Source organism: Saccostrea echinata, unplaced genomic scaffold (assembly GCF_033153115.1).
Source record: "Saccostrea echinata isolate AGI-Se365-2 ecotype Australia unplaced genomic scaffold, CSIRO_AGI_Sech_v1 ptg000056l, whole genome shotgun sequence".
In the NCBI taxonomy this organism is placed as follows: domain Eukaryota; kingdom Metazoa; phylum Mollusca; class Bivalvia; order Ostreida; family Ostreidae; genus Saccostrea; species Saccostrea echinata.
Window position 1 is genome coordinate 3,444,324 of NW_026889805.1, and position 16,473 is coordinate 3,460,796.

Sequence of the window (16,473 nt, forward strand, 5' to 3'; positions counted from 1 at the left end):
CAAAGCTTACCAAAAAAATTGTTTAGTCACACTGAAACATGAACCTTAAATCATCAAATACCTAAATTCTGTCACAGATATCTAAATACCAGGAAGTCCCATTAAGAATTCAAGATTTCCTGATATCACCATTAAAAGCAAGCATACCAAATAAAAAACCATTCTCCTTTACTCTATTATAGCTTTAGTTCTGAACACAGTATGGGAATCTCATGACAAGGTAGTGACAGAGAATCAAGTTATAAGACGGTCTAGAGAAGTGTCAATTCTGGTCAAGGAGCACCTGTTGTCTTATTGATTACAAACTCTCACACAAGATCCACCATTATATATACTGTTATAATCACTGATCGATGTCTAATGCAGCTGAAAGAATCAATAGAGTCCTCATTTAAAACTTCTATATTAGTGGTATGTAGACTTCAAATGTATATTATTCTAAAAAAAAGCTTGATTGATTGTATGTTGTTTTACGTCCCATTCAATTTTCACTCATATAGAGAGATGTAACTATATGCTGGTGAAGGGCTTCAAATTTAGAACTAAACTCAGCACTCAGGGATACTGAGCAATGAGGGTTCTTTATCGTGCCTACGGTTTTTAAGGTCTCATCAGAGAGACCTGTGACTTTCACTTTTGAAGAAACAGATGATTCAAACACTACATGGAAAACCCAATGATAAATCTATGATAAGTATGTGTGTACTTAAGTGTTCAGGCCTGATAAACAAACATGCCTATCTGGGCAGGTTTTCTTAGACCTTTGATATACAAGCTGCATGCTAAATACTACACATAAATAAAATATGTTCATTAATGAACAGAAAAGCTCTACGTTTGGTTTTTTAAACATATAAGAAGAAGAGGACACAAACAACACACTATAATCCACATTCCAAGCATAGCTATGAAATTTAAACTCCAGATTTAACTGAAAGTATCTTTAGCTTGATAAGGAAAAACCTACAATCTTCCTGTCCGGTCATGTGGTCACTAACATCATACATCGAGGCAGTGAATCGCCCCTCCCCAAGCTGGCGTTTACCAACAGTCACATCGGAGGCCCTCCTATATTTTTTACAGTTCTTCCTCTTAAGGGGGAGGGAGTTGTACCCCTCTTGGTAGCCATTTTCTTTCATTTTGTCCTCCATGATTATGATCTAGTGTTAGTAAACAAGATAAAACTTCCGACACACATCACAGATTAAATGTTACACACTAAACTGAAGAGTTTCTCACTGAGGGAGTCCTGCACAAGTCTTCAGGATAAATTTCCCCTACTTCACACTTTCAAGTAGTCCAACAGACACCAGAACACTTGATCCCAGGATTGTACAACAGGAAGGAGATCCTAAAAACACTATATCTCCAGCTACAGTGAACCTGTTCCTGAGGCAAATTATTTTTCTGTCACAAAACCAGTAGCTCCTTAATATGTCCTTCTATAATAGCTGTGTATCTGATCTCCAACTCAATCAGATCATTAGTCACTAGTGTAATTAGGCATTCCTCACTGTCCTGTTTAGCAAGGCAATCACATGTAATCATATACATATGAGATGGATAGTGCAGACACTGTCAAGGGAGAAAACTTATCAAAAATATCCTCTCTGTGAAACAGGTGTCAAATATCCTAGGCAGCAAGGTCTGCATTTTATGCATGTACACTTCATCTTTTTCTTTCAAATAAACAAGGATTCAAGTTTCACATAAAAAATTCTGAATCTTTTTTATGTGCCCTTCAGGGTATAGCTGCATATTTAATGAATGAAATGGTATGTGCAATCTGAGACAGAAAGAGAATATATTTTCACAATGCTGAGATAACTAATCATAAATGCTTTTTCTGGGTGTCTTCATTAAAAAAAAATATATTTAACAAAAGAACCTGGGAAAATAATTAACATTACACGTAGTACCCTTGAGTGGAAAATCTAACACAAATACATACTACATCTAAAGTCAAATATGTTATTAAGAATTACAGCAGTTTTTAGAATATTTCCTTTCATCAATCATCCATGATGTTATGCATTCAAGTATACAGTAAATACTGTACCAGATTATGAGCCATATTGGGTTGAGATAAAGAACAGAAATTAAGACACTGGAATAAGTCTTTAATGTATATGAAGACCTTTCTTACTCTAAATTTCATATCAATTTTGAAAAAAAAAGTCTTTGAGGCAAATTCTCCAGCAGCACTTTGTGTAATTTTTTTTCTACCTTGTGACAATCTTTTTTTTTAATATCAAATGAAAAACAACGTGGAAACTGTGCCTTGTATTGTGGTCAAGGCAGGGAATAGGCAATTAAAACAAGACACACCTTATGTCATTTTATTTAACCTATAATAAGGCAGTGTAAGCTAGCAGTGCACTAAGTGTCCTACAACACTTATGAATATTCATGACATATAGACCAGTGACTTGGTAAAACACAATCCTGTTTTGTTGCACAGCATGTCTACGTGAATCACCTCTTAGTTATTCCTAAGCCGAGTTATTTTTATCTGACTACATGCACATATGGATAATTTTATGCACAACAAATGGTCAGAGGTTTCTAAAATTCACCTTACTGTAAAAAATAATATTATTCATCTGTTTATATGGTATATATTGACCTATTGAACTGTTCCTACATGACTATTCCATTACTTGCCTGAGGTCAAACAAGGGGGGTGACTCCAGTAATTTCAACAAGGGAGATAACTGATATATTTCCACTTTACTGGTGACCTTTGAGTTATATTGTCTAGATGTGATTATTGACTTTCTCTGTATAAAGAGGATTTCATCATAAATCAAACATACACCCTGTTTACCACAGTCTTAGTGTTTGATGTTAATAATCTGGTCAATAAGTCGTATCACACACCTTACCTCTCCATCCACTATATATAGGTCAAACCCAAAGACACAAGATCACCCCAACCACAGTAACACAAACAGAAAATATAAAAGAATTACACTACATAAACACTTCCATAAAAATCTTCATCTTCATTCCAAGAAAAACAAAATTATCAGGTAAAAATGCAAATCAGGTGTGAAATCTTAAACCTCCCTACCTCGTCTGTTAGTCCCTGATTTCCTCAACATAGACCAGTGTTCACTCAGTAAACTTTAGCCTTGTGTACATACAAGTTTCCCTGGAGTAAACAGTGGAAGAATGGATGTGCCATATACAATGCTACTCCTTCTTCTAACAAGTGTCACCTGACTGCTTTACAAGTCCCTGCCACAACGTACATTAACATCTACCTGAGCTGGACATGGATAATTAACACACGACATCGATTAAACCTACTTGACAATGTTGAAATATTTGCATAATTTTGTGAGATGTGACACACATATATCTTAAGGTTTAGTCAAAGTCAAATTATTAAGGAGGAATGCACAATCAGCAAAAAAAAAAAAAAAAAAAAAAAAAACGCACTAAAAAGATAGTTATCAAATAACACACGGAATGCCTGGTATACCTGCTAACACTGCTATCGCTACTCTCTTCAGTCACAATTAATAAAAGTAAACTAACTTATTACCTATTCATTTTTAATTAGTAGTTTATTCATGAAATGAAACAAAGTAAAAATTTTTATTATTTTTGCCATTTGTTTTTCTACTTACCAAGCTTAGGTATGGAAAACTAACTGCCATAACACATCTGATATCCATTTCAAAATAACTGAACAAAATCAAAATCTGTTGAGAATGTAACTATTGTGTTAATATTAAGTTTTTTTCTTTACTGAGAAGATGGCAGAAACACTTCTATGACCACCAGACCATGAAATCACTATCTACAGAGGCTTACAAAAGATCACAAAGAATACGTATGCACTTCTTAATTACGGATCCACCAACAGAACTACAAGAGGAAAGAGAACTTATCTGTTTGTCGTCTATCCAAGACATCACACTGTGTTAAGATGCATTTCTACAAAATCCATGTAAATTTGGAAATAATCTCAGAGACACAGATTTGTTGCCTTCAGATTTTTGCATCATGTCAAGTTCATTGAGCATTTAGTTTAATATTTATGGACCTTGCTGTTGCCTCTGGGCATCTTGGACAAAAATATTGAAAAAAATCTCAAAAACTAACAATTACTGGCTGCTTCTAAAACTTAAAGCCATTTTTTCTAAACCTTCAATTCAGTCAAAAAGTGGAACCTAGCTCTTCCAAATGTATGGTACTCTACTTGGAATATGCTGTTGATAACAATAGGCCATGAATTTAAGAAAAAAGTCTTTTCTTGCAGAAAAAAAAAACTTCACAGAGGAGAAAAAAATGAAGCAGTTGCTTAATTTGCTGGGCAATATATTCACATGCAATAGTTTGGCACCAGACATGTCAGCCCTGCTGATTTCCTGATGGATGTACTGCACTAAGGACCTAGCACTCATTCCAAGGTTTGCATGGAGCACCTTAACATGCTAAATGTACACCACAAAACATCTCTCTCTCTCTCTCTCCTAATGCACACTATTTATCTATTCCACCAAAGTTTTGATGTTAACTCTAAGATTCCTAAGCTGTAACACTGGTATATTTACATACACTTGACTGCCTATGTTTCTCTTTTGTTCTTTGGGATCAGTCACACCCCTTTGAAGTACCTGAAATAACTACACTGCTCAGAGACCTGTGTATTAACATTTGGATTCTAGCCATTTTACGTGTAATTTTTAGTTACATAATTCCGGTTTTTACTTGTGGCTGGTACACATACATGTTTAACTTTTTTTTGAACCTGTCATTTACACTTTATAGATGAACTTCTTTAAAAACTTGGATTGGAATAAGAAGAGGCTTCACATACAGTACTTAGACACATCAAAAGTAACCATTAATCTCCAGTACATATAGAGGTTATACAAGTACAGAAACAGACATTAAAAGTGACCATCAAGCTCCCCAATACAGAGGAAGTTTTAACTGACTATACCAATAAATGTGGTTACCTATAGTCACTCAATATAAACCCAAGTTATCATCTCTTTAAAATGACACCTAAACACAAAAACCTGTCTACATAAAAGCTGATATTCAACTTACTTTGACTTCTTCTCTTTTCAAGAAATTTATTCATAGCTCATTCATTTATCACCATGTGGGCATAGCATGAGTCAATCCAGTTTCCTTTTTCAATGTCTCAAATAGTTTACTTTCCTGGCAGAGTTGTCATATTGAATGACAAAAATTTTATCCAGTTGATTTTTTCACCATAACAAGCTTGATTTCTAATAATCCACATGGATGAATGACTTTAAATCCCACACAATAATAATATTTAATTCTGTAAATTTGCTTCCATCAGCTTCCAATGCTTTAAATGGAGTGACCCGTTTCATGTATTAGATCTGTTTTCTTCCCAGATAAACTCTGTCAACAAGTCCCCACACTATCAGGACCATAAACCTGGGTCTACCTCTTCAGTCCGGGTCATTAATGGCAGGAATCAGGTCAACAAAATCTGATTATACACTTAGTAACAAACTTAAAGACAGGCTACTCCGACATAACTGGAATCTAATTAACTCAAGAGAAAGTTATCCATTTTATATTTTCAGTGTAACAGTATGGTTACTTTGTTTTGTTTTTTTTAACACAGGTCCAATACTTGATACATCCCCCTTCCTTTTTATGTTGACATGTGCACAAAAAGCATACTGAGGGTTAGAAAAGTAAACACTATAGATCTCAGAGAATTTGGAAACAATCAAGAATTCAGAATTTTCACTTCCTGTTGTGGGCTAATGTAAACAAATATGTAATCTTCTGTCAGCCAAAGCCTTTACATGCCGCTATTAATGGAATCTTCACCAAGACAAGTTTAACAAAGCCCCTGTTCTTCTGACGTTCCAGACTATTTACATTGCACAATCTTCTTGTCCTGCACCAATGACACAGTGTTGTAGTGAAAGTTTGGATCCCTAGGTCAGGTGTATTTGGAATGTTATCATAAATTTATTTTATCAAGTGGTCCAATGTTCTAAACACTCGATCCTATCACCAACGTTCTCCCTAAACACAGGTGTAAACAAATTTGTATCCTTATTAGAAATCTTGCTAGACGAGATACAAGTTTTGCCTAGGCAGTCGAATCTTTCACCTGAGTGTCACTCTGTCATAATTTTACATAATCCTAATAAATGCTCGTCACTCATGTAAAATTCATTGTAGCATAACAGAGATTTAAATATGTTTATGCTGTTTTAAATTTCCAGCTCTGATATTTTGTACGACAACTTTCCTCTTCCCTGAACTCGAAGTACAAACACATCTTGTCCCTTTTGCTATTCGATCACTGGCATGTATGCATTTGGATTAATTAAAGGGACATTTGCATGAAAATGATTTTTACATCTACACTTTATTGCTTTTTACTGATGATAAATAATCTGATGCATTTTTTGCAATAGTACAGCTTGCACAAACAGTCATAATTCTGCATATAGTGAAGGAATGTTGAGACCTACACTACCTAATTTAAATATTTAATATATTATGAGTCGTACACAATACATTTATGCTGTAATAATCACTTAACAAAAGATTTTTTTCCAATATACAGTTCTATGTCCCTCTGTTCACTCACAGGAAATTTTCCTTTACTTCTAATGATTTTCAGAAAGAAATCTAATTGATAATTAAAATCCACACAATTGCAACATACTTTAACAGGGCAAATGTTGCTCAAAACTGCCCTTTTACTTGACAATCTTATAAAGGAATAATATTCATTTAACCCCATGAGAGTTATCTCTCTTGTCAGAGGGTCAATGTACCTTAAGCATATTCAGTTTTCTTTCACAAAGATTATATCTGGCTTTATCTTGTTAATGTTGACATCACATGAAGCAGAAATTTGAACCTTGTTGAGAGACACCTAGAAACTATGGGTCTTAATTCACCATAAAAAATCTTATAAAAGGGTTGAAGGACAAGCAGCATGTCTGTATTGGTAGATACTCATGTATACTAACTGACCAGGGACACCTCTTCCCTATAGCTGACTGTTCTTATGATTGCATTCATCAATAAACTGTAACGTTATCATGTTGGGAGCTCCTGTAGTATGTTTGCACTTAGTCTTCTCTTCAACCACATAAACAACACCAAAAGTAACCCTCCCAAGTACACAGATGTCTTGGAGATCAATAATACTGAAATTCAAGATACTGAAAACGAGAATAAAACATCTTCAAGAGGCGGAGAATTGTTCCACACACGTGTGTACACTTGCTAGTTGATATTTCCCATCTCCCCAACCACCTGTCACATTCCATACAGTTATATGATCAAACTGATAAGTGAAGATCAATTAAAATAAGAAGGAAATCTTTTTTATATCAGACCATGATGGTTTGTGCTGAGAATTAGCCCTAGTGTTCTCAGATCCTACATGTAAAGAATGGCCATCCTCTTGTCCTTATTTTGTCATCACCATCTTGATGTTCTCAGAAGACAAGAAATACTTTGGAGTATCAGGAGAGTACCAGGTGATGTTCAGACAAGAATTTCCCATTATCCTCACTATCAATCACACAGATTTTCTGAATACTTCCAAGATAGTGATATGAATTTTCAATTACTCTCCAGTTTCATTTTTTTTTTTTTACTTTCAAAACTGTTCATGTTTTGGAAACATTCTGCAAGTCACCTGTTTACAAGAATCTGATTCTTTCGGCATACCTCTAAGAATTCTTAATGATCATTTATAACATTTTTTTGGTATTATTATTTTTGGCAGAAAGATAATGCTAACCACTTGCTAAATGGATTACAATGCAAACAAAAATAAACACATCTAATTGGAAGATTAAAAACCAAATTATTTAAAAAATGCTGAAGGCAGAGGCTGCCTTGTTTGATGCTGTGGAGTGCCAAGACTCGGAGAGATAAGATTGAGGAAAGCCTAGAACAAACCCTCCAGTCTCTCTAGTGCTTCTATTTTCATCAACAAAACTTCCAGAGCCTCTCTATCACTTCAGCAGCAAAAACAATTATAAACTGTACACTGTAGAATCAGGTATACAGCTTCTCTTGTCTTACCTATAACAAATGATATATAAACTAGTCCATATCACAAGACTATGTCAAACAGGAACAACTAAAAAATATACTCATCAACAAAATAAAAATATCTTTCCCTCCAAATATTCATACACCTGCTTAGGAAATGGATGCCCTAAATGTACAGGTAAAAAAAAGAAGTTTTTTTTAAAAATTATACCGACACCTGGATTCTGGACAAGGCTTACCTTCCGAGTCTTCCAGCATCCCGCTAATTAACAATCTTTAACTCTCACTAATTATTTCCTAACACATCCTGTTACACACTTAAAAACTCCATGAATTATAGAACACATAAATATAGATACATAAAAAGAAATGATGATCAGAAGGAAAATGTTCCAGCGAGAGTGTACGGTGAGTTCCCCCACAACAGTCTGCAGTAGGAACAATATGAGAGCTCTGCACAGAGAGTCATAGTCTGTTTCAATATTTGCTGCCTACCTACCTCTGCTGCTGATAAGCTGCCACAGTAAGACGATGATCACCTACAAGGCGAGGCATGGAGAGAAATACTGCTTAACAATTACTCCTGCATCGGTTATACTTCAAGTGAAAAATTATTTTCATTAAAACATCATTCTACATTATAGACGAAATGAACACATTTCATGGATGGAGTTCCGTAACACCATATGTGTCTGTACAGGTTTATGAGTGAGATATGGATTTTTTTGAGGCCTTGTATTTGTTTCCTTCTACATTTCCTCTTTAATTTACTTATAAATTGATTTTCAAGGATAATTTTTTTTAATATACGTAGTGCCTTATCATTTATCCCAGCATTCCCTAATGACAGTCAAAGTGCACTTCTAGCAGCGTTTAGATAAATGTAACCAAATTATAACTCACTTTACTTCCCATTCGGAGGTCTTAAACTTAAGTACATTTTTTATTATATTTTAATACAATGTCATGTTTTTACGATTTCTGTAAATAAATGCCCCAGTCTTTGCCTTTAACCCTGAACTAGGTGGAATGTTGAATTATGACCATGAAGTTGTCCATGCACTCTCAATACTCAGAAAAATCAATGTATACAGTTGTATAAACCAGGTTTTTCTCTATCAAACCCAGAAATGGATAGGAATAAAACAATCAATTTGTCCCCATGTTATATCTGTCCATACTGTTCCAATGAATGACAGATCATTAGTTTATCAAAGACAATATGCTGCTGATTAAAATCTAAATCTAATTGAATTCTGTAAGATAATGATTTGGTTGTAACCATTAAAGCTGCAGATTTCTAAGCTCTGCCTCACAGAGATGGAGAACTTGATCAGAAAATTTACACCACCTCTGAGGTTTTCATAAAGCCATACATCAGAGGTATATATAGGAATACTGGAGAGGTCCTTACAGCTTAGTTTCACTGTCATGAACACAAGGGTGATTTTCTGGTCTGTTCTGTCAATTACACTGCCTGGATGACAAATGTAAACATAAGACAACTAATAATAGGAGAAAAAAACCAAATAGACAAGGAAACCAGATCTAATATTCCTCCTCATTTACAGTAAACATCTGTAATCACTGAGTGGTAGCATAAGAAAAGCATCAGCTTAAAAAAAAATTAAGAAGAAAGCTAAAATGTTTCTTGTGAATATCAAAAATAGCCTGATAGAATGTATATATTGACTACTTCAATTTGGAAAGAAAATATAAGCTATTCCAGTACAACATTTCTCCAGATTGTGGAGTACCTTTATCTGAAAAATCAGCAATATATAGTCTGTGCCAAGAGAGCCTATAATGGCAGCAGTACTACACAGGAAGTTCAGCTCAAGAGATAGGTAAACAAGATCTGGAAAAAGATTCAGTTCCTTCAAAACCGTGAGCCAATTCAAGGGGGTCTGCATTTCTCATCATCATTGTCAAATGGAAGAGAATTCATCGAATCTCTAAACAACAGACACTTGTAATTGTTTGCCCAAATTTTTACCTCCATACCAACTATTTCAAAAATCTTAATTCCCAAATTCCTGCTAGATTCATTTAGTTACTAGAACTGTTTGGAAACAATACGTCCTTAAGTATCTTACACTGTAACTACTCCACCCATAGTTTGCATATTAGCCTCATAAAACATGTACAATACATAAAGGTATTTCTTCGTCCACATCATTGCATTTAAAGTTTATATCTCAACTTACACTTTCAGTGTTTTCCCTAAGAACCAGCTACCGGCCAAAATTGACCACTTCAATTGATAAAAATGCTGCTTTGAAATTAAAAAAAAAAAAATCAAAATTTAATTGTTGTAATGGCCATTGAGATTTGTCATAAACCTCAACCCATAGCCTGTTACAATTGATCTCTAACCGTTTTACTTTAAAATAAAGGGAAAACACTAACTTTATTGCATTTTCATTAGCTTAGAAAAAAACATGATAGCCACTTATAAAGTCAGTGTAAAAAACAAACAAAACAAAAACATTCCAAACAAGATGTGTTTGTGAAACACTGATGCCCCTGTATGGCAGCTTATGGCGAAATTTAAAGTTTCTCAAATGCAAGTCAAAATCCAGGCCAAAAGATAAAAAATGTTGGTACACAAAGAAAGGTCTTGTCTCGAGGAATATACAGTGGAACCTCATTTATCCGGACGCTTTGGTTCCCAGTCAATTTGTCCGGATATGTGAAGCGTCCGGATACCTGAATTGCGCTGATTTTAGTTATATATGGCCTTTCATACCATTTTCAATCGTAAAGAATGTTGCTTTATATCAATATGTTTTATTGTTTAAATACTTTTATATAAGTTAGTACTATTCAATACTTGTCTGAATAAATAAAAAAAGTACATCTGTCATTGGGAAAAAACGTGTTTAAATGGTCACATTAATTATTTCTACTTCCCAGTGTCTTCTCCTAGTAGCCATGTCGGTACAGTACTGTCGGTAGAGTCTTATTTAATATGAACGCCTATCAATGCTTAATGTGACATAATCTGCATATGTATACGATCGCTAATCGTAATCATCCAATGCGAGATCGTATTAACGATTGTGTAATTCTGAAAGTGATTTTATAAATGTCATCAAATCATAGAATGCGTTTTGCGCACAAAATACTGTGCATATAAAAACTCCGATGTCATGTCTATAAACACTGATAAATATATAAACCCATGTTACGACTGTATTCTAACAGTAAAAGAAATATATTTGCCGACTACGAAAAATTATCCTAGACTTAAAAATTATTTTCCTTAATTAATACGTATCAAAACCATGTTAGTGAAGCGAGTGTCTCGTGCGCACCTATCGAACTACAATTAACCTTGCCGCAAGCCATTGATAACAGGTCGCAGGTGATCATCATTTAAACAAACAGCCAGACCAGTGTTTTTACAACAATTAACACCCAGATCAAGAAATTTGAGCAGACTTGACAGACCAGTTGAAAAATTATCGTCCGGATAAATGAACCAAAATATAACGTAAAAATTCATTTTGTGGTGAAAAAAGACCATCCGGATACGGAACGCGGAATTCCGGTTAAACGAGACAAAATAACGTAGAAAATTTTCATTCCCATTAAAAATTGTCCGGAAACTGAAGCGTCCGAATATCTGGCGTCCGGATATCTGAAGGTCCACTGTACCTGTGAAATTTGAAAGCCTTAGCTGCAACTGTTCAAAAGTTATGGCAAAGGTTAAAGTCTTTTAAAAGTAAGTAAAATGTCAAGGTCAAAGTTGTTGGTATCCAAAGGAAGGTCTTGTCACAAGGATTACATATGTGAAGTATGAAAGCCCTAGCATCAACCATTCAAAAGTTATGGCCAAGATTAAAGTTTTTCAAAAGTAGGTCAAACTCCTAGGTCAAAGTCAAAAGGTCAAAGTGGTTGGAATCCAAAAAAAGGTCTTGTCACAAGGATTACATATGTGAAGAATGAAAGACCCTAGCTCCAACCATTCAAAAGTTATGGCCAAGGTTAAAGTTTTTCAAAAGTAGGTCAAACTCCTAGGTCAAAGTCAAAAGGTCAAAGTGGTTGGAATCCAAAAAAAGGTCTTGTCACAAGGATTACATATGTGAAGAATGAAAGACCCTAGCTCCAACCATTCAAAAGTTATGGCCAAGGTTAAAGTTTTTCAAAAGTAGGTCAAACTCCTAGGTCAAGGTCAAAGGGTCAAAGAGGTTGATATCCTGAGGAAGGTCTTGTCACAAGGAATACACATGTGAAGTTTGAAACCCCAAGCACCAACTGTTCAAAAGTTATGGCCAAGGTTAAAGTTTTTCAAAAGTAGGTCAAACTCCAAGGTCAAGGTCAAAGGGTCAAAGTTGTTGGTATCCAAAGGAAGGCCTTGTCAAAAAGAATACACACGTGAAGTTTGAAACCCCAAGTACCAACTGTTCAGAAGTTATGGCCAATGTTAAAGTCTCATAAAATTTTGCACAAGTGGGTCAAACTCCAGGGTCAAGGTCAAAAGGTCAAATATGATGGTACCCAAAGAAAGGTCTTGTCACAAGGAATACACATGTGAAATATGAAAGTCATAGCTCCAACCAATCAAGTTATGGGCAAGGTTAAAACTGACAACAGACAGACAGACAAACAGACAAATGGACAAACAGGACAAAAACAATATACCCCCGTGATCTTTTGATCCGGGGGCATAATAAAACAACAAAATCATCTTCGAAGTGATGACATATTGAACAGCATTACTATAAACCCCACTATTTTGAAATTCCACTAGACTTCTAGAATAAAGGGGCAAAAAAACATGGACCTCAACATTTCAGTTTCCTATATTTCTTTTGTAATTGATTGCTTATATAAGTTTGCCAAACTGGCTGAGGGAATATGCTATGTAGAATTACTTGCAGCATGCTAATGAGATTACTGGTACATAAATCAGTCAATTTCAATGTCAATGAAACCTATGACCTTGACATCTCCCCTCCAAACTTGCGAGTTTTTTCCCCCTTTTTTCTAAGATTGATGGTCTGCCATAATTTTCTGGCTGAGCTCATCCTTGATGATGGCTTAAAGTGATGGGAGAGAGTTATCAACAAGAAGCTAGGCCTGCCTAATGGTTGCACATTTGTTGCCTTTGATGTCAGACTAGCTGGTTCTATGAATTATAGAATACAGGCAGTATATATATATATTAAACTAATTCCTATAGTACTACTTATAGTGACAAGTTTAAACACCTGATGTACACCTGGAAGTTTTTTTTTTTTAAGTTCTCTAAGTGTATATTACCTGCATACCATAAAAACTAACGTGCAGAAAAATTATGCCTTAACAGTCACAGGAATATTTCCAATGACATACCAATACCATCTGTAATATGCATCAAGACTCCACCCATGCATGATCACCCCCTACCCTTGCATCACAACCCAGGGGCAGTGATTCCAGTAGACTGAAGAAATGCATTAAAAATAGGAACACAAAAAAACATCCTCATATTGACCTTGTTATACTGTTTACCAACCACTATTCACAATTATACTGTTTACCACCCATTATTTACAACAACTTTTATCCCCAATTTGTCAGTTTGAAATCAATTCCCAGCTACCTTTGGTAACATTTGATAGAAATACACAATGAAACAAGCATTCTGAAAGTATTGCATTAGCAATACTAGTCCCCTACTGGCAAGTGTAATCTGGTTCCCGTTAAAAATTGAAATTGCCATAATTCCGTCAAAAATCAATGAATCGGAACGAAATGCAAACTTGATCTATAACTTATCAAGGTAAAGTCACATACCAAAAATCAGCTCAATATCTGCAAGCGTTTAGAAAAAAAGTGTGGAAAACCCTGAAAAATTTTCAAGGTTGTAATTCCGTCAAAAATCATTGAAGCGGAATGAAATGCAAACTTGATCTGTAACTCATCGAGATACACTCGCATACCAAAAATCAGCTCAATATCTGCAAGTGTTTAGAAGAAAAGTGCGGAAAACCAAGTGGGACAGATGGACAGACAGACAGACGGACGGACAGACTCAGAGGAAACCTATAGTCCCCTTTGGTTTCACCGGTAGGGGACTAATAATTGGGTCACATGCAAAATAAATGTTGGTTGTATCCAGAATACCTTTCCAAAATATCTCTGAGAAAAGTGATGCTTATAATGTAAGAGACCATTCCAGATGATTTGTAATTGAAAAAAAAATCCAAAGATTTCAAGAACATGTATGAAACAGAATACCTCATCTGCACTGAGATAGGTCATATAAGAGAGACGCATTTCATGTTGTATTACAGTGCACAGAGAAGCAGTGTATATGTCTTAATTAGTCCATTCTAGACCAAATGTATTGAAAGTATCAAAAAATGATAATAAGAGGAGTCCTATGTAAACTCCGATTTCAATCAAAATGATATGCTTCCCCCTGCATCAATATTTTCCTGGTAATTATGTCCACTATCAATGAACACCAGCTATATTTACAAATAAACTTTATCATCAAAAATAACTTTTAACGTCTCCTATCTAACCGTGACCTTCATTCCCTCCAGATAATTTGGTAGTGATACATTTTGTACATGAAGTGTCAATCCTAACATATATTTGTCAGTAGTCCGTCCTCATTTCTTGACCTCTTCTTACCTTTAATAAGTTTCACAACTTCTAAGTGGTTTGAGTTTGTGACCAGTGTCCCATTCACCTAAAAATCAAAATAACAAAATTTAACATTTCCAATCTTCAATTGATAAACACTTCTTAAATTGTACTTAAAATAAAAAGTAAGGAGACTCCATGTACAGGAAGAAGTCATTGCTAAATTGTTCAGAATAATTTCCCCAACGACACCAGGGCCTTTTATGACTAGTTCATATGATGAGTTGTCTTTTCTTGTTTTAGACACTTGATGTTTTAGAAGTGACAGCATATAGTCAAAAGTAAGACAAGACTGATGTATGACTTCCAAGTGATGGTGGCACACACATGCTTATGTAAAACTAAAGATTCCCCGAGTATACCTTCATGTACAATTACTGAGCTATAATGTATCAAATCTTCTGGGGATTAGATGTGTGTACTGTATGGCCAAAACAAACAAACATATTCCTCTAGCCTGACCTTCTGACCTTGGGGAAGAGGTTTTTTCCACATCATTGCCAGTAATTGGCAGGACCGGTCAAACTGAGGTGGTTTCCAACCAAACCCAGCCAATTCTTATCAACACTACTTACCATACCAACCTCAGGATCACTTGGTACATAAACTTGATAAATGTATCCCAAACATAATACCAAACCAAACTGGCTTATTCTTTAATCATTTTGATAAACTGAGATTTATAAATTTCATGAATATTGAACATTTATGTGTACATGTGTACACCATGGAGGAGTGTATTTCCCACATCATTTTCTTTCTGACTGACATTTATTAACACCTTACAATGGCTTCATTATCAAACACCAGACAGGATAAAAAATCCTTGAAATTTTGGATACAATGATTCTATTTTCAGATTAGAAATGCACTTGGTTTTTTTTTATATTTTGTTTTGGCAAATGCCCCTGTTTTATTCTTGTCCTCAGCACTTCTGTTGGAAAGTTTGAGGTGATTGAGGAAGTTACTGATTTTTATAAACACTACACAGGGAAAACGCTCACAATATCAGTTGCAAAATCAGTCAAAAAGATAGAAAAACTTCCAGTACTCAATATCACACTGTAAATCAATTATAACTGCACCACACCACACCACACCCTCACACATACACAAATACACACCCTCTCACACACACAATCTATATATCTATAAGTCATTGGTAGAGGCAGTAATACAGAAAAAATAATAATTAAAGATTCTGTAGAAGATGGTACTCTTAATCCATAGCACTTTCACCTCTTGGCTGCTCAGTGGATTTTGAATAGTGTCAATATATCTATCTATCTATATATATATCTCCAATTATCTGCATTCTGTCAGAATTCTTAGTTAATATTACAAAAATCTAAGAGTATTAAAGGTACGATCATAACTTACATGCACACAAACATTTCCCTGAACTTGTATGGAGTACAAAATATCTCACCACAAACTACTGCAACTTTCTTCCTATAATCATCACATTATTCACATCTTCAACACTAATGGCTTTCAGTCTGTATAGCTTGTGTTTGTTCTTTGATTGACTTTGTAGTCAATTTTGGGTGTGATACATAATTTCTTACTGGTTATCAGCTGACTGAATGAGCCTACACAAAGGTGACCAGGAAGCGATTGTAACAGGGAACACACAAAATAACAGTGAAAAACTACACCCACACCAGTGCCAGGAAACTGTGTACCTCTAGTTATTCCTGACAGTGCAATCTACTCATCACTAAGAAGATTCTAGACATACAGCGCTCAACATGAAATAGCTTCATCTAAAATCCATGAAGATATAAAAAATCT

At 35.0% G+C, this 16,473-nt stretch overlaps 1 protein-coding gene across 17 annotated transcripts in view; it reads right to left on the bottom strand.

Moving 5' to 3' along the window:
* Positions 1-16,473, bottom strand: part of LOC133173831 (rho guanine nucleotide exchange factor 11-like) — a 64,352-nt gene that overhangs the window by 33,449 nt on the left and 14,430 nt on the right. For 13 of the 17 annotated variants that reach the window (XM_061308895.1, XM_061308893.1, XM_061308891.1 and 10 more), the window contains exon 5: positions 14,668-14,725. In XM_061308895.1, the coding sequence (XP_061164879.1) occupies positions 14,668-14,725 (58 nt within the window). Of the gene's footprint in view, positions 1-967; positions 1,216-5,067; positions 5,357-8,276; positions 8,408-14,667; positions 14,726-16,059; positions 16,162-16,473 lie in introns of those variants that run through there. The other 4 variants (XM_061308899.1, XM_061308898.1, XM_061308897.1 and 1 more) reach the window with 4 other exon arrangements.